The following is a 16,516-nucleotide window of genomic DNA, read 5'->3' on the forward strand; positions in this document are numbered from 1 at the left end:
TTAAGTCTGCCTTGCAGCCTGCTTCCCAATGCTGTTAACACCTGGATCAAATGCCTACTGCTAGAGCCATCTATCCTCCATCCTCAGGGCCTGTCAGAAAAAGGGGAGCTTGCCAGACCTGAGAAGGTGCTCATGAGGATTAATGAATGACTGTATTGGTAATGGTGAGTGCTAGGCCTGTGCCGCATGAGAGTGCACCCAACTAGGGCTAATGTTTGTCTGACATCCTGCTCAATTCAGTCATGGCTGTTCCCTGTAGACCCAATACTGTCTCTCCTGTCACGGGTACCAGCCTAGCTGTTTCCCTGGTAACTTGGGCTTTTTAGATTCTTCTTGCTTTGTGTTTTCTTAGGATGGTCTGGTCTGGAAGACGTATCTGGAAGCAGCAGTGAGAGGTATTGAAGTTGTAGCTAGCGCTAATGCCCTCACTGGGCAGTGCACAATCCCGGCCAGCCCCATTTCTCCTTCCCTACCCTCTGGCTATGTACTCAGGCTTGCTGGTATAGAAAGACAGGGGCCTGAGCCTCAAGTGTCACGCTGTTGAACCAAGTTGAGGGTATAGGCCATTACTGTATTACAAAAGTGCATGGCTGCCATCTCTTCACTCTGTCTTCTGTCTCAATGAGATTAAGCAAGGTGAAGCCAAAAACAAGAGATGACCCATTTCTAATCTGCATGGGGATGGGAAGGGAAGAGTGGGATGAGCTCATCCTGCCTCTTGGAGGAAGTGCATTGAACACATAAGACTGGCTGCATGGGCTCACACCAAAGGTCCATCTAGCCCAGTAGCCTGTCTGCCAACAGTGGCCAGCACCAGGTGCCCCAGAAGGGGTGGACTGAAGACAATGATCAAGTGATTTATCTTGTGCCAGCTGTCTTCAGCCTCTGACAAACAGAGGCCAGGGACACTGTTTCTACCCCCTGGCTAATAGCCTTTTATGGACCTGACCTCCATGAATTTATCTAGCTTCCCTCTAAACTCGTAGGCTGTGTCTGCACTGGCCCCCTTTTCCATAAAAGGGATGCTAATGAGACACTTCGGAATTGCAAATGCTGCAGGGGATTTAAATATCCCCCGTGGCATTTGCATGAACATGGCTGCCGCTTTTTTCCGGCTTGGGATTTTGCCGGAGAAAAGCGCCAGTCTAGACGGGATCTTGGGGAAAATAAGCCCTTTTCCAAAAGATCCCTTATTCTTACTTTGCAATTCCAAAGTGTCTCATTAGCATCCCTTTTACAGAAAAGGGTGCCAGTGTAGAGACAGCTTATAGTCCTAGCCTTCACTGCCTCCTCTGGTAGGGAGTTCCACAGGTTGACTATGCCCTGCGTGAAGAACTTTCTTTTATTAGTTTTAAACCTGCTACCTATTAATTTCATTTGGTGTCCTCTGGTTTCTCTATTAAATAACTTTTCTTTATCCGCCCTCTCCACACCACTCATGATTTTATAGACCTCTATCATATCCCCCCTCAGTCTCCTCTTTTCTAAACTAAAAAGTCCTGGTCACTTTAGCCTCTCCTCATATGGGACCCGTTCCAAACCCCTAATCATTTTAGTTGCCCTTTTCTGAACCCTTTCCAAGGCCAAAATATCTTTTTTGAGGTGAGGAGACCACATCTGTACACAGTATTCAAGATGTGGGCATACCATAGTTTTATACAGGGGCAGTAAGATACTCTGGGTCTTATTTTCTATCCCTTTCTTAATTCCTAACAGCCTTTTTTGACCACTGTGTGGAAATTTTCAGAGAACTATCCACGATCACTCCAAGATCTCTTTCCTGATTTGGCGTAGCCAAATTAGCCCCCATCATACCGTACATATAGTTGGGGTTATTTTTTCAAATATGCATTACTTTACACTTGTCCACATTAAATTTCGTTTTCCATTTTGTTGCCCAATCACTCAGTTTGGTGAGATCTTTTTGAAGTTCTTCACAGTCTGTTTCTGTCTTGACTATCTTAAACAGTTTGGTATCAAACTTTACTACCTCACTGCTTACCCCTTTCTCCAGATCATTTATGAATAAGTTGAACAGGATTGGGCCCAGGACTGACCCTTGGGGGACACAGCTAGTTGCCCCTCTGAAACTGTACCAGTTAGTTAGTCTTACCCTTTGTTTCCTGTTTTTTAACCAGTTCTGAATCCACGAAAGAATCTTCACTCAATGTAATTTACACAAGAACCTTTGGTGAGGGCCTTTGTCAAAGGCTTTCTAAAATATAGAAGTACGCTATATCTACTGGAGTCCCCCTTGTCTGCATGTTTGTTAACCCCTTCAAAGACCTCTAATAGATTAGTAAGACAGGATTTCCCTTTACAGAAACCATGTTGCCTTTTGTCCAACAAATTGTCTACATGCCTGACAATTTTATTCTTTACTATTCTTTTGACTAATTTGCCAGATACTTGTTAGACTTACTGGTCTGTAATTGCCAGGATCGCCTCTAGAGCCCTTTTTAAATAGTGGTGTCACGTTGGCTACCTTCCAGTCATTAGGTACGGAGGCCGATTTAAAGGCCAGGTTACAAACCACAGATAATAGCTCAGCAATTTCCCACTTGAGTTCTTTTAGAACCCTTGGATGAATGCCGTCTGGTTCCGGAGATTTGTTAACATTAAGTTTTTCTATTTGTTCCAAAACCTCTTCTAATGACACTTCAATCCGGGACAGCTCCTCAGATTCATCACCCACAAAGGACGGTGCAGATTTGGGAAGCCCCCATACATCCTCAGCCAAAGAAATCATTTCGTTTCTCTGCACTGACTTTATCATCCAACGGACACAAGTGCAGACAAAAGCCCTTCTGGGGCTCCATTTCTAGACAGCACCAAGAGGCCAGCGCTCTTGCAACGTGAGTCCTTAAACCGGGGGGACACACATGTTTGTGGGAACTGACACCCCACACGCTATAAAAACTCCACAGGCCCCCCCGTGCCACAAGGGGCTTTCTGCATATAAGAGCTGGGGCCAGCATTGGGGGATTGCAGGCAAGGAAATGGCCCTGGGCCCCAAACTAAGTGGGGTTTTGGCAGCCAGGTTGCAGGGCCCCGTGCACCAGGCTTCGGCCCCATACAGAAGGACTTTGGCTTTCTAATCAGCCCCAGCACAGGCTGTACTTTGAGGTGGGGGCAAGGGGGGTCCCAGATGCCTGGTTGAGCCACAGGCTGTACAGCATGAATAGAAACGCCACCCTCCCCCTTGCTGGCAGAGGGTGGATGCGCTTAGTGCTTTCTGCCTGGGCAGGGACAGAGAGGGGTAAGAAGTGCCTGGGCCCAATCCACCCTCCTTCCTTGCCCCCCGAATGAACCCAGGGCTGGGACATCTCAACAGCCGTGAGCGCCCAGCCAAGCTGCCCAGTCGTGTCTGCAGCGCTGCAAAGATTTCTCTGGTTCAAGACTGGGCGCACGGCCTAGAACGCAGCGGCCCTGGCCCTCCCGTGTCCCAGCCCAGCCTCCCTGGAGCGATGCTCCGAAGGGGATGCATAGGCCTTCTGCAGCAGGCCAATCACCTGCCACCCCTGCAGGCCGCCTCATTTCGGGGCCTCGCGCTGCGATGTGTGTAAGGCCGGGGGGCCTGCTGGTGGGAGAATGTTCTCCACTGGGGTACCCATGGCTCAGTGAGCACCGAGGGGCCAAGCAGCACGGCAGGGCTGTGACTGCTCCAGGCTGGCTCCTCACCGCCCCTGCTGCCGCTGTTGACCGGTCCCATAAACACAGCCAGTGTTGCTTTCGTGTGTAGCCCACACCCTGCTGCACGGGGGGCCGGGTCGCATGGCAGAGGCCGCGCAGAGAGCGCTCTTCCAGCCAAAGCGGAGAGCCAGCTGGCTTTTAGCTGGGGCTGCAGCAGCTTAGGCAGTAAGGGCCAGCTGGGGCCGGTTCAGTTCCGCCTGGCAGCCTTGCATTTGCTGGGGTGTTTAGCGCTGGGCCCCGTGCCTTCCCATGCACAGTCTGAGCTGAGCCGGGAACGATTCCTGCCACTTGAGAAGAGCAGCAGCCGGGTGCGAGCAGGGGCGTGCGCAGTCCCGCTCCCCCGCAAGGAGAGCGCACAGCAGAGCCCTGGCTGGTTCGCAGCGTGGGAAGTCGGGGGTGCAGCTGCTCTGCATGGGACTCACATTGGTGGCTGTTGGCACCAAGGTGCCCGGCCCAGAAAACAGGGCATGGCTGGGTGACAGGCAGGAAGCGCTGCAGCAGCAGACAGCAGGCTCTGAGTTGCCAACAGCTACTGCGCCCCCGTGCTGCAGGCTCCCCGCCTGGGCAGATACCTAGTGGGCTCAGGGCAGGCTGGGTCAAGTCCTTGGCTCTGCACGGCCCCACGGCTCCACGGGAGAAGGCGCAGCCAGGGTGGTGCCAGGAGGCAGAGGTGGGGTTCGGACGCTCCCCCCCAGAGCGGGGTGAGATCAGCCCCAGCTCGTTACAAGCAGCAAATGACTGTGCGTGCGCAGGCCCCTCCGCTCCTGGTCAGTGAGCTGCTCCAGGAGCTGGGCCCAGCAAGCCCCGGTGAATACCCTTGTGCTGCCCATGCCCTCTGTGCCGTGGGGGCTGTGGGACTGTGGCCATGGTGGGCAGGGAGTGGCCAGCAGCTGCTCCCAGGCTGCCCGAACCATTCTCCCTTCAAATTGCCCTGCTGCCGGTGAGACTCACTTTGCTTTGAAAGCCGGAGCCGGGGGCGGTCTGACCCCCCAGGCTTGTGCCTTGACAGGGCGGGGATGCCCTTGCTGAGCACCCAGCCCGTGCTGCCATGGAGTCGGGGTTCCGCCCTCCGGGAGAGGCCGGAGCGAGCCGGGAAGCGCTGCCTGGCCAAGCCGAGGGCCACGCAGAAGCAGCCTGGTGGTTCCACGGCCTCCAACGGGGCCTCGGAGGGCTCAGGCCAAGGCCCAAACCTCCACGTCCCGAATGAAGAACTGCTCGTGGGGCGCCAGGCTTTCATTGCCGAATGTCTCGCAGGGGTCGCTCCCCCCGTGGTACAGGTCCCCGTCCAGCCACAGGCCGAACTTGCCCCTGAAAGCAAAGGGAGACAGCGCTGAGTAGAGGACCCGGGCCCCAGGCTGCCCCTCAGCTAAGGAGCGTTCCCTGCCCTTCCCCCCGGGCCTGGACCTGCCAAATGCAGGGCAGCCCCAGCTCCCAGCACGGCTCAGCGTAAATGCTGCTCTTGTGCCGTGCATTGCAGTAGGCCTTTGATGAGCATTAGAGCCGGCTCCCTGCGAGCCCAGCCCCGGGGACACGGAGACACGGCTCGCCCTGCAGCACCCGCGTTACTGAGATCTCAGACGGGAAGAGCCCAGCCCCGGGGGCACAGAGACACGGCTCGCCCTGCAGCACCCGCGTTACTGAGATCACAGACGGGAAGAGCCCAGCCCCGGGGGCACGGAGACACGGCTCGCCCTGCAGCACCCGCGTTACTGAGATCACAGACGGGAAGAGCCCAGCCCCGGGGGCACAGAGACACGGCTCGCCCTGCAGCACCCGCGTTACTGAGATCACAGACGGGAAGAGCCCAGCCCCGGGGACACGGAGACACGGCTCGCCCTGCAGCACCCGCGTTACTGAGATCACAGACGGGAAGAGCCCAGCCCCGGGGGCACGGAGACACGGCTCGCCCTGCAGCACCCGCGTTACTGAGATCACAGACGGGAAGAGCCCAGCCCCGGGGCACGGAGACACGGCTCGCCCTGCAGCACCCGCGTTACTGAGATCACAGACGGGAAGAGCCCAGCCCCGGGGACACGGAGACACGGCTCGCCCTGCAGCACCCGCGTTACTGAGATCACAGACGGGAAGAGCCCAGCCCCGGGGCAGGGAGACACGGCTCGCCCTGCAGCACCCGCGTTACTGAGATCACAGACGGGAAGAGCCCAGCCCCGGGGGCACGGAGACACGGCTCGCCCTGCAGCACCCGCGTTACTGAGATCACAGACGGGAAGAGCCCAGCCCCGGGGGCACGGAGACACGGCTCGCCCTGCAGCACCCGCGTTACTGAGATCACAGACGGGAAGAGCCCAGCCCCGGGGCACGGAGACACGGCTCGCCCTGCAGCACCCGCGTTACTGAGATCACAGACGGGAAGAGCCCAGCCCCGGGGGCACGGAGACACGGCTCGCCCTGCAGCACCCGCGTTACTGAGATCACAGACGGGAAGAGCCCAGCCCCGGGGGCACGGAGACACGGCTCGCCCTGCAGCACCCGCGTTACTGAGATCACAGACGGGAAGAGCCCAGCCCCGGGGGCACAGAGACACGGCTCGCCCTGCAGCACCCGCGTTACTGAGATCACAGACGGGAAGAGCCCAGCCCCGGGGACACGGAGACACGGCTCGCCCTGCAGCACCCGCGTTACTGAGATCACAGACGGGAAGAGCCCAGCCCCGGGGGCACGGAGACACGGCTCGCCCTGCAGCACCCGCGTTACTGAGATCACAGACGGGAAGAGCCCAGCCCCGGGGGCACGGAGACACGGCTCGCCCTGCAGCACCCGCGTTACTGAGATCTCAGACGGGAAGAGCCCAGCCCCGGGGCACGGAGACACGGCTCGCCCTGCAGCACCCGCGTTACTGAGATCACAGACGGGAAGAGCCCAGCCCCGGGGCACGGAGACACGGCTCGCCCTGCAGCACCCGCGTTACTGAGATCACAGACGGGAAGAGCCCAGCCCCGGGGATACGGAGACACGGCTCGCCCTGCAGCACCCGCGTTACTGAGATCACAGACGGGAAGAGCCCAGCCCCGGGGGCACGGCTCGCCCTGCAGCACCCGCGTTACTGAGATCTCAGACGGGAAGAGCCCCCCTGGCTGAGCACCTGGGGCAGCAGCCTCCTGTGTAGCCAGGCATGTGCCACAGACTCAGGCAGGGCCTCACAAGATGGCCCGTTACAGCCCCTGCTCAGGGCGTCTGGCCTTGTTTCACGGCTGGGGACTAGCGCGAGAGGCTGCGTAACCCGCAGGGAGCCGAGGCCACGGCCTCTCACTAGCGCCGGCCCTCGTGCAGGACCAGGGCGCAGGGGACGGCGCCGGGGCACCGGGCTGCAGAGCACTTTTGCTTTGCGTTCCCGCACGAGAGTTTGAGGCCAGGGACGCTGGCGGGTTGGGTGAGGCTGGGCTGGTGAGCCTGCCCTCTTCCTGGTGCACTCCCAGGTCCTGCCTCCATCGCCTCTGGGGAGCCCTGAGCGGAAGTGGGTCGGCCAGGCTCAGCCTTGGGGGGTTAGCGACTGGCCGCAGGCAGACGACACGGCTACACGCAAAGGACCAGGCCCAAATTGTCTGCTGAGAAGCCGCGCAAAGTGCTGTGACCCTGAGCTCCTCCCCCGGGGTTCAGTGCTGGTGGGGTGGGGCGGGGCGGGGTGGGGCAGGGGTGCCGGTCTGGCAGGAGATGCCCCACTTCATGTGCCGGGGCTTCACTGCCCCGGCTCCCAGAGCAGCAGCCAGGCCCGGCTCCGGGCGCCAGGAGGGTGGTGCATGTGAACGGACACCCCCTCCCCGCCGCCCCTCGGGCTGGATGCAGGGTGCTGCTGGGAAGGGCCGTGCTATGCTGCAGCCTCACCCGGCAGCGAAGACAGGTCCCCCCTCGGCTACATACCTGCCCCCGCCAAGCACTAGCAAATCTGCATCTCCTTTCATGAAGAAGGTGTTGCTGCCCGTCCACTTGAACACCTGCAAGGAGAGGGGGCGACCGTCAGCAGTGGGAGCAGGGGCAGCGACGTGCGGGGAGCCCCGCTGCAGTGGGGAGGGAGCCGGTGAGCCGTGGCTCAGTGACTTCTGGAGTCGCCAATGCGACCGAGCTCACAGGCGCTACTGGCCCAGGCTTAGCCCGGCCTGTCTCTGCGCCCCCTGCACCGCGCAGGCACCGGCTCCTGGGTCCTGGCCAGCTCGCAGGGAAACCTGGGGCGCCCTGCCCCAGAGCTGCACTCTGGCACCGCGGGGCTAGCGTGACCGCACCGGGTACAGAGCAGCACACGCAGCGGCACCGCGCCGGGGGGTTCCCTGGGCGTGAGCCTCCCAGTCGTCCGCACGGTCTGTGGGCGTGGCTGCCCTCGTGGCTGGGGGCCAGTGGCTTCGGCGTCTTTGTTCCTAGTGACTTGCACAAGGTGGTCTACAGCCAGCCCAGGCGGCACCGCGTGAACGGATTCGTCCAACGGGGCGGCTCAGCGAGCACGCTGGCCCATGGCGCTAGCTCGGGAGCCTGCCAGCCCCACACCAACCCAGCCTGGGCCGCGGTGCTGAGCGCCAGCTGCTCTAGAGGCAGGGGGAGCAGAAATGCTGCCACCTTCCCCCCCTCGCAAGCCTGCACCCAGGCTCCCGCTGCCGCACAGCTGTCTGGTACGCCCTGCCCAGGGCCTGGGGCCGGCTGAGGACAGGCGCTAGAGCCTGCAGCCCAGAAAGCCCATGTGGGGCGGGGCGGCTCAGCTGCCCTCCCGCCAGGCTGGAGCGGTGCTGCCAAGGGCACCAGGAAGCTCCGCCCCCCAGCTCCCATTGGCTGGGAATCATGGCCAATGAGAGTTGCAAGGGGCGGGGCCTGCAGGGGAGCATGGGACAGGGTGAAACCATCTGTTTCCCCCCACCAAAAGGGAGCTGCCTGACGTAAGTGCTCCCCAGTCCAGAGCCCCAGCCCTAAGCCCCCTCCTGCACGTCAGCCTCCTGCTCCAAGCCCGCTCATGCACCCCAGCATCTCAACCCCAGCCAGGGGCCTCATCCCACCAACCCTGAGCCCCTCAGCTCCACCCACACCACAGACCATCCATGTGCAGAATGAACTGTTATGTGCACCAGTATGGAGGTGATGTGTCGCACGTCCCCTCCGTGTCGCACGTCCCCTCCGTGTCGGTGCAACAGCAGCATTCATTCCGCACATGGACATGAAAACTGGGAGGGACACTGGCCTGCCCTTCCCACCCCGTGCCGCACTTGGGCCATGGCCAGTAAGAGCCCCGGTCTCCGCCCCTGGGAGAGGGAGGGGCAGGCTGGTGCCGAACCGCCCCAAGAGCGGGGGTGTCGCTGTCACCTTTAGCTCCGGGGCGAAGGAGAAGAGAAACGTCTCCCCTGTGCCATAAAAGCAGCGGCTGAGCCGGATGGCGGTGGAGGAGAAAGCCCCAAAGGTCTGGAAGGGAAGCGGAGGAGAGACGGTCAGTGAGGAGGCTCTGCAGCTGGTACCCAGGGCTCCGGCCAGGCTGGACAGGGGCCAATCCGACAAGCCCAGGCCGGCGCCATCCCTCCCTCCGGCCAGGGCTGGGCTGCCCCGAGGCGAGGGGTCTGACTGTGCCACCGAGCCAGGCTCCCGGGGGCTGTGTCCACGCCTGCTCACCAGGCCCAACACCCCCAGTGCTCCAGAACAGAGCCAGCCCTGTGCAGGGCCACTTGGGGCCAGACCCAGGACACACAAGCAGCAGGGACACCAAGCGGATTTGCTCAGCCCCTCAACAGCTCAGCCTGCCCCGTCGCACTTAGCCATGCTGATCCGGGACGGGGGCCGCGCCAAGGGGGCATGTGACCCTCCAAAATGCCATGGGGGGAGGGGCAAGGAGCCAGAGCCTCTGGCAGCCCAAGGGCATAGCTGGTGCCTGCAGCCAGGGCCGGGGCCGTGCCCTGCTCTCACCCCCAGCGGGCGAGGGGAGCAGAGAAATGCAGCTCCACTTCCCTGGCTCCTGGAGGGCAGAGCCGGGGGTCTTACAGCCGGGCAGCGCTGGGCCCCACCCTGCAGCACGGGCCTAGGCCTGGGGGCGCCCAGCCCATCCCCGCCTCACCTGCCCGCTGGTCTCCCTGACGGCCAGCAGCACAGGAGAGCTCAGCTTGTCCATGCTCCGGTACATGCTCCGCAGGCTGAACCCGTCCCGGGCCGTGCAGTACAGCAGGATCCACGGGTGCCCGGTCACTCTCGGCGGGAGGTGGGGCGCCAGCTGGGAAGAGCCACAGAGTCATGCCCCCCAGGGCACCTCTCTGCCCCCACCCTCTGGAAGAGCCTCCCCAAGGGACTTCCCCCAGCCGTCTTCTCCCAGGCACCTGCTTTGGTCTCGCCCACCTCACCCGTCAGCCCCAGGGCTCTGCCTCCGCCCACGCCATGGGGGGCTCTGCTGGGGCGGGGCGGGGCAGGCACAGGCTGGCCCACGGCACCATCTCCTACTGACAGGCTGGGAAGGGGCCCTTACCCCGAACATGTTAGCAACCCGGGCACCTCCCAGCCGCCAGCCCTCCGCCAGGACAGCACGGCCCTGCGGGCAGAGCAGCACGGAGGCAGCGGGGTGGCCCCGGCCAGGCCTTTCCCGCACATGCATGCTCCAAGCAGACCAGACCCTGCCCCCAAGGGGACAACGGTCCAGCGGGGGCACAGGCAGCCTGGCCCAGCGCAGGGAGCCAGGAGAGCTGAACGGGGCCCGGCCCCAGAAGAGGGAGTCCCTGGAAGGGGGTTTGCCTGTGGCCTGGGCAGCGACCGGCTGGGGCAAGGGGCTGATCAGCTGCGTTTATTGGTGGTGCTATGACTGCCTGGCGCGGGGACTCGGCTCCGCGGGGCGACTGGCTTGTGGATCCTGCCTGCCAGGATGTTGTCTGCGGCCGCCAGGTCGGGGCCCGGTGCTGGCCCGGGGGCAGCTCACCAGCGACAGGCTGTCTGGGGGGGACGGCCTGGGAGCCCCACAGGGCAGATTGCTGCAGCCTGTGGCATTAGAAGAGCTGCACGGAGTCCCCGAGGTCTGAGCTGGCCAGTCCTGGTGCCGGGGGGCCGACAGCCTTGCCAGGCCCCCGGGGAAGGGGATTCTGGAAGGGGTGGGGGCTCGGGCAGAAGGGGTGGGGCCAAGGCAGTCAGCTCCCCTCTCCCCCTCAGCCTTCAGTGCTGCCCAGCGGGGGGATCTAGCGGCTGTTGACAGGCCCTGGGGCCAGCAGGTGCCAATGGCAGCCCTGCCCGGCCTGCACGTGAGCAGCGACCTGGGCCGACCAGGGAAGCGAGTCCCAACACCGGAAACCCCAAGCCCAGCTCCGCGGCCGGAGAGGGGACTCTGTAAGCTCTCGGCAGCGCTGGGGGGAGTCTGCAAACAGCCAGCGGAGCGCAGGGAAACATGAAGGGATCGAGACTAAGAGAGAATCTCTCGTTGCTTCTCTAGACATCCACGGGAGGCCACGTCTTGAGGCGACCGCGCCTGCGCCCAGTACTCATCGCCAACAAGATCTCTTGGCATTGGACAAGGCTCAGAAAAGGGCAACAGAAATGACGAGGGGTTTGGAATGGCTGCCACACGAGGAGAGATTAATTAGACTGGGACTTTGCAGCTTAGAAAAGAGGAGACTAAGGGGGCATAGGATAGAGATCTATAGACTCCTGAGTGGTGTGGAGAAAGCGAATAAGGAAAAGTTATTTAAAAGTGACTTAAGAACTAGGGGTCACCAAATGAAATTAATAGGGAGCAGGTTTAAAACAAACAAAAGGCCGTACTTCTTCTCACAACACAGTCAACCTGTGGAACTCCTCGCCAGAGGATGCTGTGAAGACCAGGACTTTAACAGGGTTCAAAAAAGACCTAGATACTTTCATGGAGGTTAGTACTACTAGCCAGGCAGGGCAGGGAGGACGTCCCTGGCCTCAGTTTGCCAGAGGCTGGGAATGGGCGACAGGGGAGGGATCACGTGTGGATTCCCTGTTTGGTTCCCTCTGGGGCACCTGGCAGACAGGACACTGGGCTAGATGGACCTTTGCTCTGACCCAGACTTAGACTCTCTTATGTTCTTCTCTTCCATACCCAGGGATGGGCTGGCGGGTAGGGGAGGCTCTAGAACAGCCAAGCACATGGCCACAGCCTGCCGGGGTGAGGCCCCAGCCCTGCAATGGGCGACCCACTGAGCTCACCTGCTGGACCTGCCCTGCATGCAGGATGCTGCTCTCTCCACTCAACACCAGCGGGCAGGGCTCCTCCGCGGGTGATGCTGTCCCCACCGGCTCCGCCTGCTCAGCTGTCTCGACACACTGCAGGGCCTGGGCTTCCTCCAGGCAGCCCGTCTGGGGGAGATGCCCACGCCGCAGGGGGAAGAGAGCAGAGTCATAGAACCGCAGGGCGGGCAGAGCCCTCAGGAGCCATCAGGTCCAGCCCCCTGCCCAGAGCAGGACCAGCCCGACTCAATCAGCCCAGCCAGGGCTTTGTCCAGCCAGGACTGAAACACCCCTAGGGATGGAGACTCCACCCCCCCTGGCTCCCAGGGAACCCAGCCCAGCGCTTCCCACCCGCCTAGGGAAAGAGTTTTTCCTAATATCCAACCTAGACCTCCCCCCCCCGCAACATGAGCCCATTGCTCCTCGTTCTGCCCCTGCTGAGAACAGCCTCTCGCCAGCCTCTCTGGAACCCCCCTGCAGGGAGCTGAAGGCTGCTACAAATCCCCCCTCGCTCTGCTCCTCTGCAGACTGAACCAGCCCAAATCCCTCAGCCGCTGCCCAGAAGGCAAGTGCCCAGCCCCCCAACCCTTTCGCTGCCCTCCGCTGGGCCCTCCCCAATTGTCCTTCCTGTTCTCAGGCGGGGGGGGGGGGGGGACTGGCCTCCCCAGTGCCGCAGAGGGAACGATCACTCCCCCACATGCCGGCCGTGCTCCTGCTCGTGCAGCCAGGCCCCGCCGGCTCAGTGAGACCAGGGACCCCAGCACAGAGAGCAGCATCTCCCCCTCGGCCCAGCCACGGCTCTCCTGGCCTCGCCCTGCCAGGGAGCCCTTCGCTAGGGGAGGGGCTTGCGGCTCCAGGCCAGGTCTCCGGGGAGCTCCACAGCACCAGGCTGCTCCCCAGCCCTCCAAGGAGGGACCCAGACCCTGGCCCACGTCACCGGGGTCGGGCAGGAGCCTGAAAGCTCCCGTGTCACTCACAAGCCAAGGACGGAAAGCAGGGCCGAGCGCTTCCCCTCACCGGTTCCGCTTGTGCGGGCCCTGCCCCCCCCAGGCACGGCTCTCACCACGCGGGGCCCCCCCCCAGGCACGGCTCTCGCCGCGCGGGCCCTGCCCCCCCCAGGCACGGCTCTCGCCGCGCGGGCCCTGCCCCCCCCCAGGCACGGCTCTCGCCGCGCGGGCCCTGCCCCCCCCCAGGCACGGCTCTCGCCGCGCGGGCCCTGCCCCCCCCCCAGGCACGGCTCTCGCCGCGCGGGCCCTGCCCCCCCCCAGGCACGGCTCTCGCCACGCGGGCCCTGCCCCCCCCAGGCACGGCTCTTGCCGCGCGGGCCCTGCCCCCCCCAGGCACGGCTCTCGCCCCGCGGGCCCTGCCCCCCCCAGGCACGGCTCTCTCCCCTTCCCTTCCCACGCAGGAGAATCCCATGTGCACCAAGCACAGAAACCAACACACTTTGCACCCCACTGGGGAGGTGACATCACACCCCAGTCCCGGCAGTGGCCTGAGTCGGTCAGGGCTCGTGCCCAGTGTGATGTGGGGGGGGTACCTTGCTGGTGGCTATGCTGGGCAGTGGGCTGTGGGTGACCTCTGCTGGCGGCAGCTCGGCCCAGCAGGGGCAGGGGGATGAGTCATTATGCAAAGAGGGTCTCTCAACCTGTCTGACCAGCTACCCCCCAGGGAGAGGAACAAAGGAAGGTGGATGCTGCCCTGGCTGGGGGGCAGGGCTGGGACAGAGTTGGTTAGTTTCTGTCTGGGAAGCAGGGGAGAAGGAGCTAGGGAGGGGGCTGGGATTGTAGGGCCCAGCCACCCCCCATCTCAAGGGGGGCACTGAGGCCTCTTAGCCCCAGTTCCTGTAACCTGGTGACATCTGTGCTGGGCTGTATCCTGGAGAAGCAATAAACTCCCCTGTTCTCCGGGCTGGTGGAGTCTGTCCGGGCCATTCCGGGGGTGCAGGAGACGGGAAACCCCAACGCGCCGACACACCCGTCTCCATGTGAACAACCGCCCCAGCTCTGGGACCCTGTGAGCCGCTCCGGTCACAACCAGAGCTACTGTTTGGTAAACAGGCTGGAGCTGTGCAGAGCCACCCGCCCGCTGTCTGGCCCGGCCCGGCCGGAAAGGTCCCAGTTTAGAAAGACAAGGGATGAGATTTCCTTGGGCAGCCCGGCCTGTCTGCAGAGTGAAGTGACAGCCCCTCACCCACGCGCCCGGCCTGGCGGGGAAGGGGACTCGGCCCAGCGCAGGGGGACCTGGCTCTGTTGCACCCGCCGCCCCTTTGCCCTGCGGCTGCCAGGAGCAGGGCAGGCGGGGGCAGCAGGCGCAGTCCTGGCAAGCGCCATTCGCTCCATGCTAAGGGGAAGCCAAACAGCCCAAGCGCACGTGCTGCTGGACAGAGGCCCCGGGCCTCGCGCTGGCCCTTTCGCCTTTCGCCTTTCTCTCTGCAGGCAGCAGGCGCGTAACCGGGGGGCGCAGGGCCCGGCCGCCGCGGCTCTCCCGTAACCCGGGGGGGGCGCAGGGCCCGGCCGCCGCGGCTCTCCCGTAACCCGGGGGGGGGGGGGGCGCAGGGCCCGGCCGCCGCGGCGCTCCCGTAACCCGGGGGGCAGGTGCACGGGTCGCAGCCAGCGCCGGGAAGCAGAGCTGGGCCCCGCCCTGTCACTCGCGCTCTCCTCCGGTCCTGGGGTACCTGGAGCTGGAGCCAGGTGACCGGGGCCCCCTGGATCCGGGGTCTGGGGCCAGGACTTTCCCCGGGGGGTCCCCCCGACGTGAAGGCGACCCGGTCCCCCCGCTAACGGCGGCGCCATGCAGCCGCAGCCGAGCCGCGAGCGGTCTCCAGCCCGACCTGCTCGGCCTCTTTGCGCGCGCCACGGAGCCGCCCGCGGCTGGTCCCGAGCTCCGGCCGGCGCGGCGGGCACCTACCAGGAGGGTGTAGCGGCCCCGCAGAGCTCTCATGGCGCCTGGGCCGCGCTGCAGCCGGGGTGGGGAGCCGGCTCCGCCGAGAGCTGCCGGGGCGGGGAGCCGGTGCCTGCCCAGGGGCCGCTGAGAGCCTCCCGCCCAGCCCCACGTGCCGCTTCCCGCGGCCTGCGCTGCGCTGCGCTGGGGGCGGGTGTGTGCGGGGCGGCCCCGCCTTCCCGCGGGGGCCAGGGCGCGGCTCTCTGGGTAGCCCGGGACCGGCGGCCTCCAGGGCCCTTCCACGGCGGCCGCGCCCCCAGCCGAGCGCAGGGTCCCCGCCGGCCTGGGCCGCAGGGCGCGCTCTGTCCCGCGCTACGCGCAGCCCCTGCAGGCGGGCGGGAGCTCCGCGCTCGCGGGGGTGCCCGGTGCCCGGTGTTCGCCTGGGCGCTCCGGGAGTTCGGCCTCCGGCCGGTCAGACCAGAGACGAGCGGGACGGAACGCGGCCGGATTCTCCGCTTCCCTCGCTGGCCGGCGGCTCCGCGGGGAGCGAGGAGCCCGGTGGCTTTCCCAAGCCGATTTGTCCGTGCCCGGGGGGTGTTTTGTGACGGTACCTGCCCCCCCAGGTCCACGGGCAGGGAAGTGACCCACGGGGGCGGGGAACCAAGCCCCCGCCGCGGCGCAGCAGAAACACTCGGCGTCCGCCCCAGCTGCTGTCGGCTCCCAGCGGGGCGCGCAACCCAGCAGCGCCGGCAATCCGGCCAGCCCCACAGCGCGGCCAGATGCGGCGACACGCGGCTCCCCTTGCACTCTCCCCTCCCCTCCCCCCTGCCCGGCCCTCTCCTCTGCCCCCCTTTCCGCCCGGCCCCCCCTCATTTTGCATCCCCATCCACTGGCACCGCTCAGCCAATGGCCCCATTCCATCTCCCTCCCGCTCCCCTGCCCAGCCCCCACTTCTCACCCTATGCCTCGGCCTGGCCCAGGCCTTGGCCCCCTGCTCTCACCACACCCATCCCGCCAGGGCTGGGGACTGTTCCCTCCTGTGCAGAACCCCCAGTGACGCGCCCCGAGGAACGGGCGTTGGGGGCGCGCTGCTGCCCAGCTGGGCAGCGTGTGACTCCCTCGAGCGGCCGCCCGAGCGCCCGGCTCACAGGGAACCCTGAGCTCGGTCTCTCTCCCCTCCCCTCCCGTGGGGCTTGCGGCTGGAAGCGAGGCAGCACCACGGACCTGCCGGCTCGGTGAACAGCAGCAGCTGCTCCATAGGCCGGGCCCATGTGCACAGTGAGATCCTGTGGAGGAGGCCAGCACCACCAGCCAGGCTCTGGGAAGGGGTGGCCAGGAGCCCAGGCAGAAGGCGCTCTGGCGTGGCCTCACCTGAGGATCCAGCCACAGCCTGCCTGTGTGCCCCGGGGCACTGGGCTGGCGGAGGCTGGCTGGGGTAGGGTGGCCGGGGTGCGGTACTCCTGTTTTGGGATCAACAGGCAGACACCTGGCATGTTGCTGTTTGTAACACTCTGTAGCAAGGCTGTATTGGCTGTAAACTTGTCGCAGCCCCAGCCAGCCTGGGCGTGGGGACGAGGAGGTGGCTGCCCTGCAGCCGGTTGCTGTGTCTCTCTGTCTTACTCATATTTGCACTGTGCAAATACTGGATAAAACCCCAGTATCTCTCGGCTCTCCTCGCACAAGGGCTGTAGTGCAAAAGAGTAACTTACAACTGTAGATTTGTGTGTCCCGTAACTACCTTCAAAACCCAAACAATGAAAAACTGTAGTGCCTACAAGTCCACTCATTC

General features: G+C 63.7%; 1 protein-coding gene across 1 annotated transcript; it reads right to left on the reverse strand.

The window, feature by feature from the left end:
* Nucleotides 1–2,710: 2,710 nt before the first annotated feature.
* TLDC2 (TBC/LysM-associated domain containing 2) lies at nucleotides 2,711–15,545 on the reverse strand. Its single transcript, XM_075901482.1, has 6 exons — nucleotides 14,755–15,545; nucleotides 11,824–11,973; nucleotides 9,734–9,886; nucleotides 8,995–9,090; nucleotides 7,573–7,646; nucleotides 2,711–5,001 (listed from the first exon to the last, which is right to left on the reverse strand). Exons 1-6 carry the CDS (start codon nucleotides 14,785–14,787, stop codon nucleotides 4,866–4,868), a joined length of 642 nt encoding a protein of 213 aa, XP_075757597.1. The 5' UTR covers nucleotides 14,788–15,545; the 3' UTR covers nucleotides 2,711–4,865.
* Between the last annotated feature and the right edge of the window lie 971 nt (nucleotides 15,546–16,516).

Source organism: Pelodiscus sinensis, chromosome 18 (assembly GCF_049634645.1).
Source record: "Pelodiscus sinensis isolate JC-2024 chromosome 18, ASM4963464v1, whole genome shotgun sequence".
NCBI classification, from domain to species: Eukaryota; Metazoa; Chordata; order Testudines; family Trionychidae; genus Pelodiscus; species Pelodiscus sinensis.

Bases quoted from the DNA above. Each gene is read 5' to 3' on its own strand.
- TLDC2 (XM_075901482.1), bottom strand. From the start codon at position 14,787: ATGAGAGCTCTGCGGGGCCGCTACACCCTCCTG. The intron at 9,887-11,823 runs GTGAGCTCAGTG...GGCTCTTCCCAG, and splicing joins ATGCAGGGCAGGTCCAGCAG to CTGGCGCCCCACCTCCCGCC. The intron at 5,002-7,572 runs GTATGTAGCCGA...CTTTGCTTTCAG, and splicing joins CTAGTGCTTGGCGGGGGCAG to GGGCAAGTTCGGCCTGTGGC.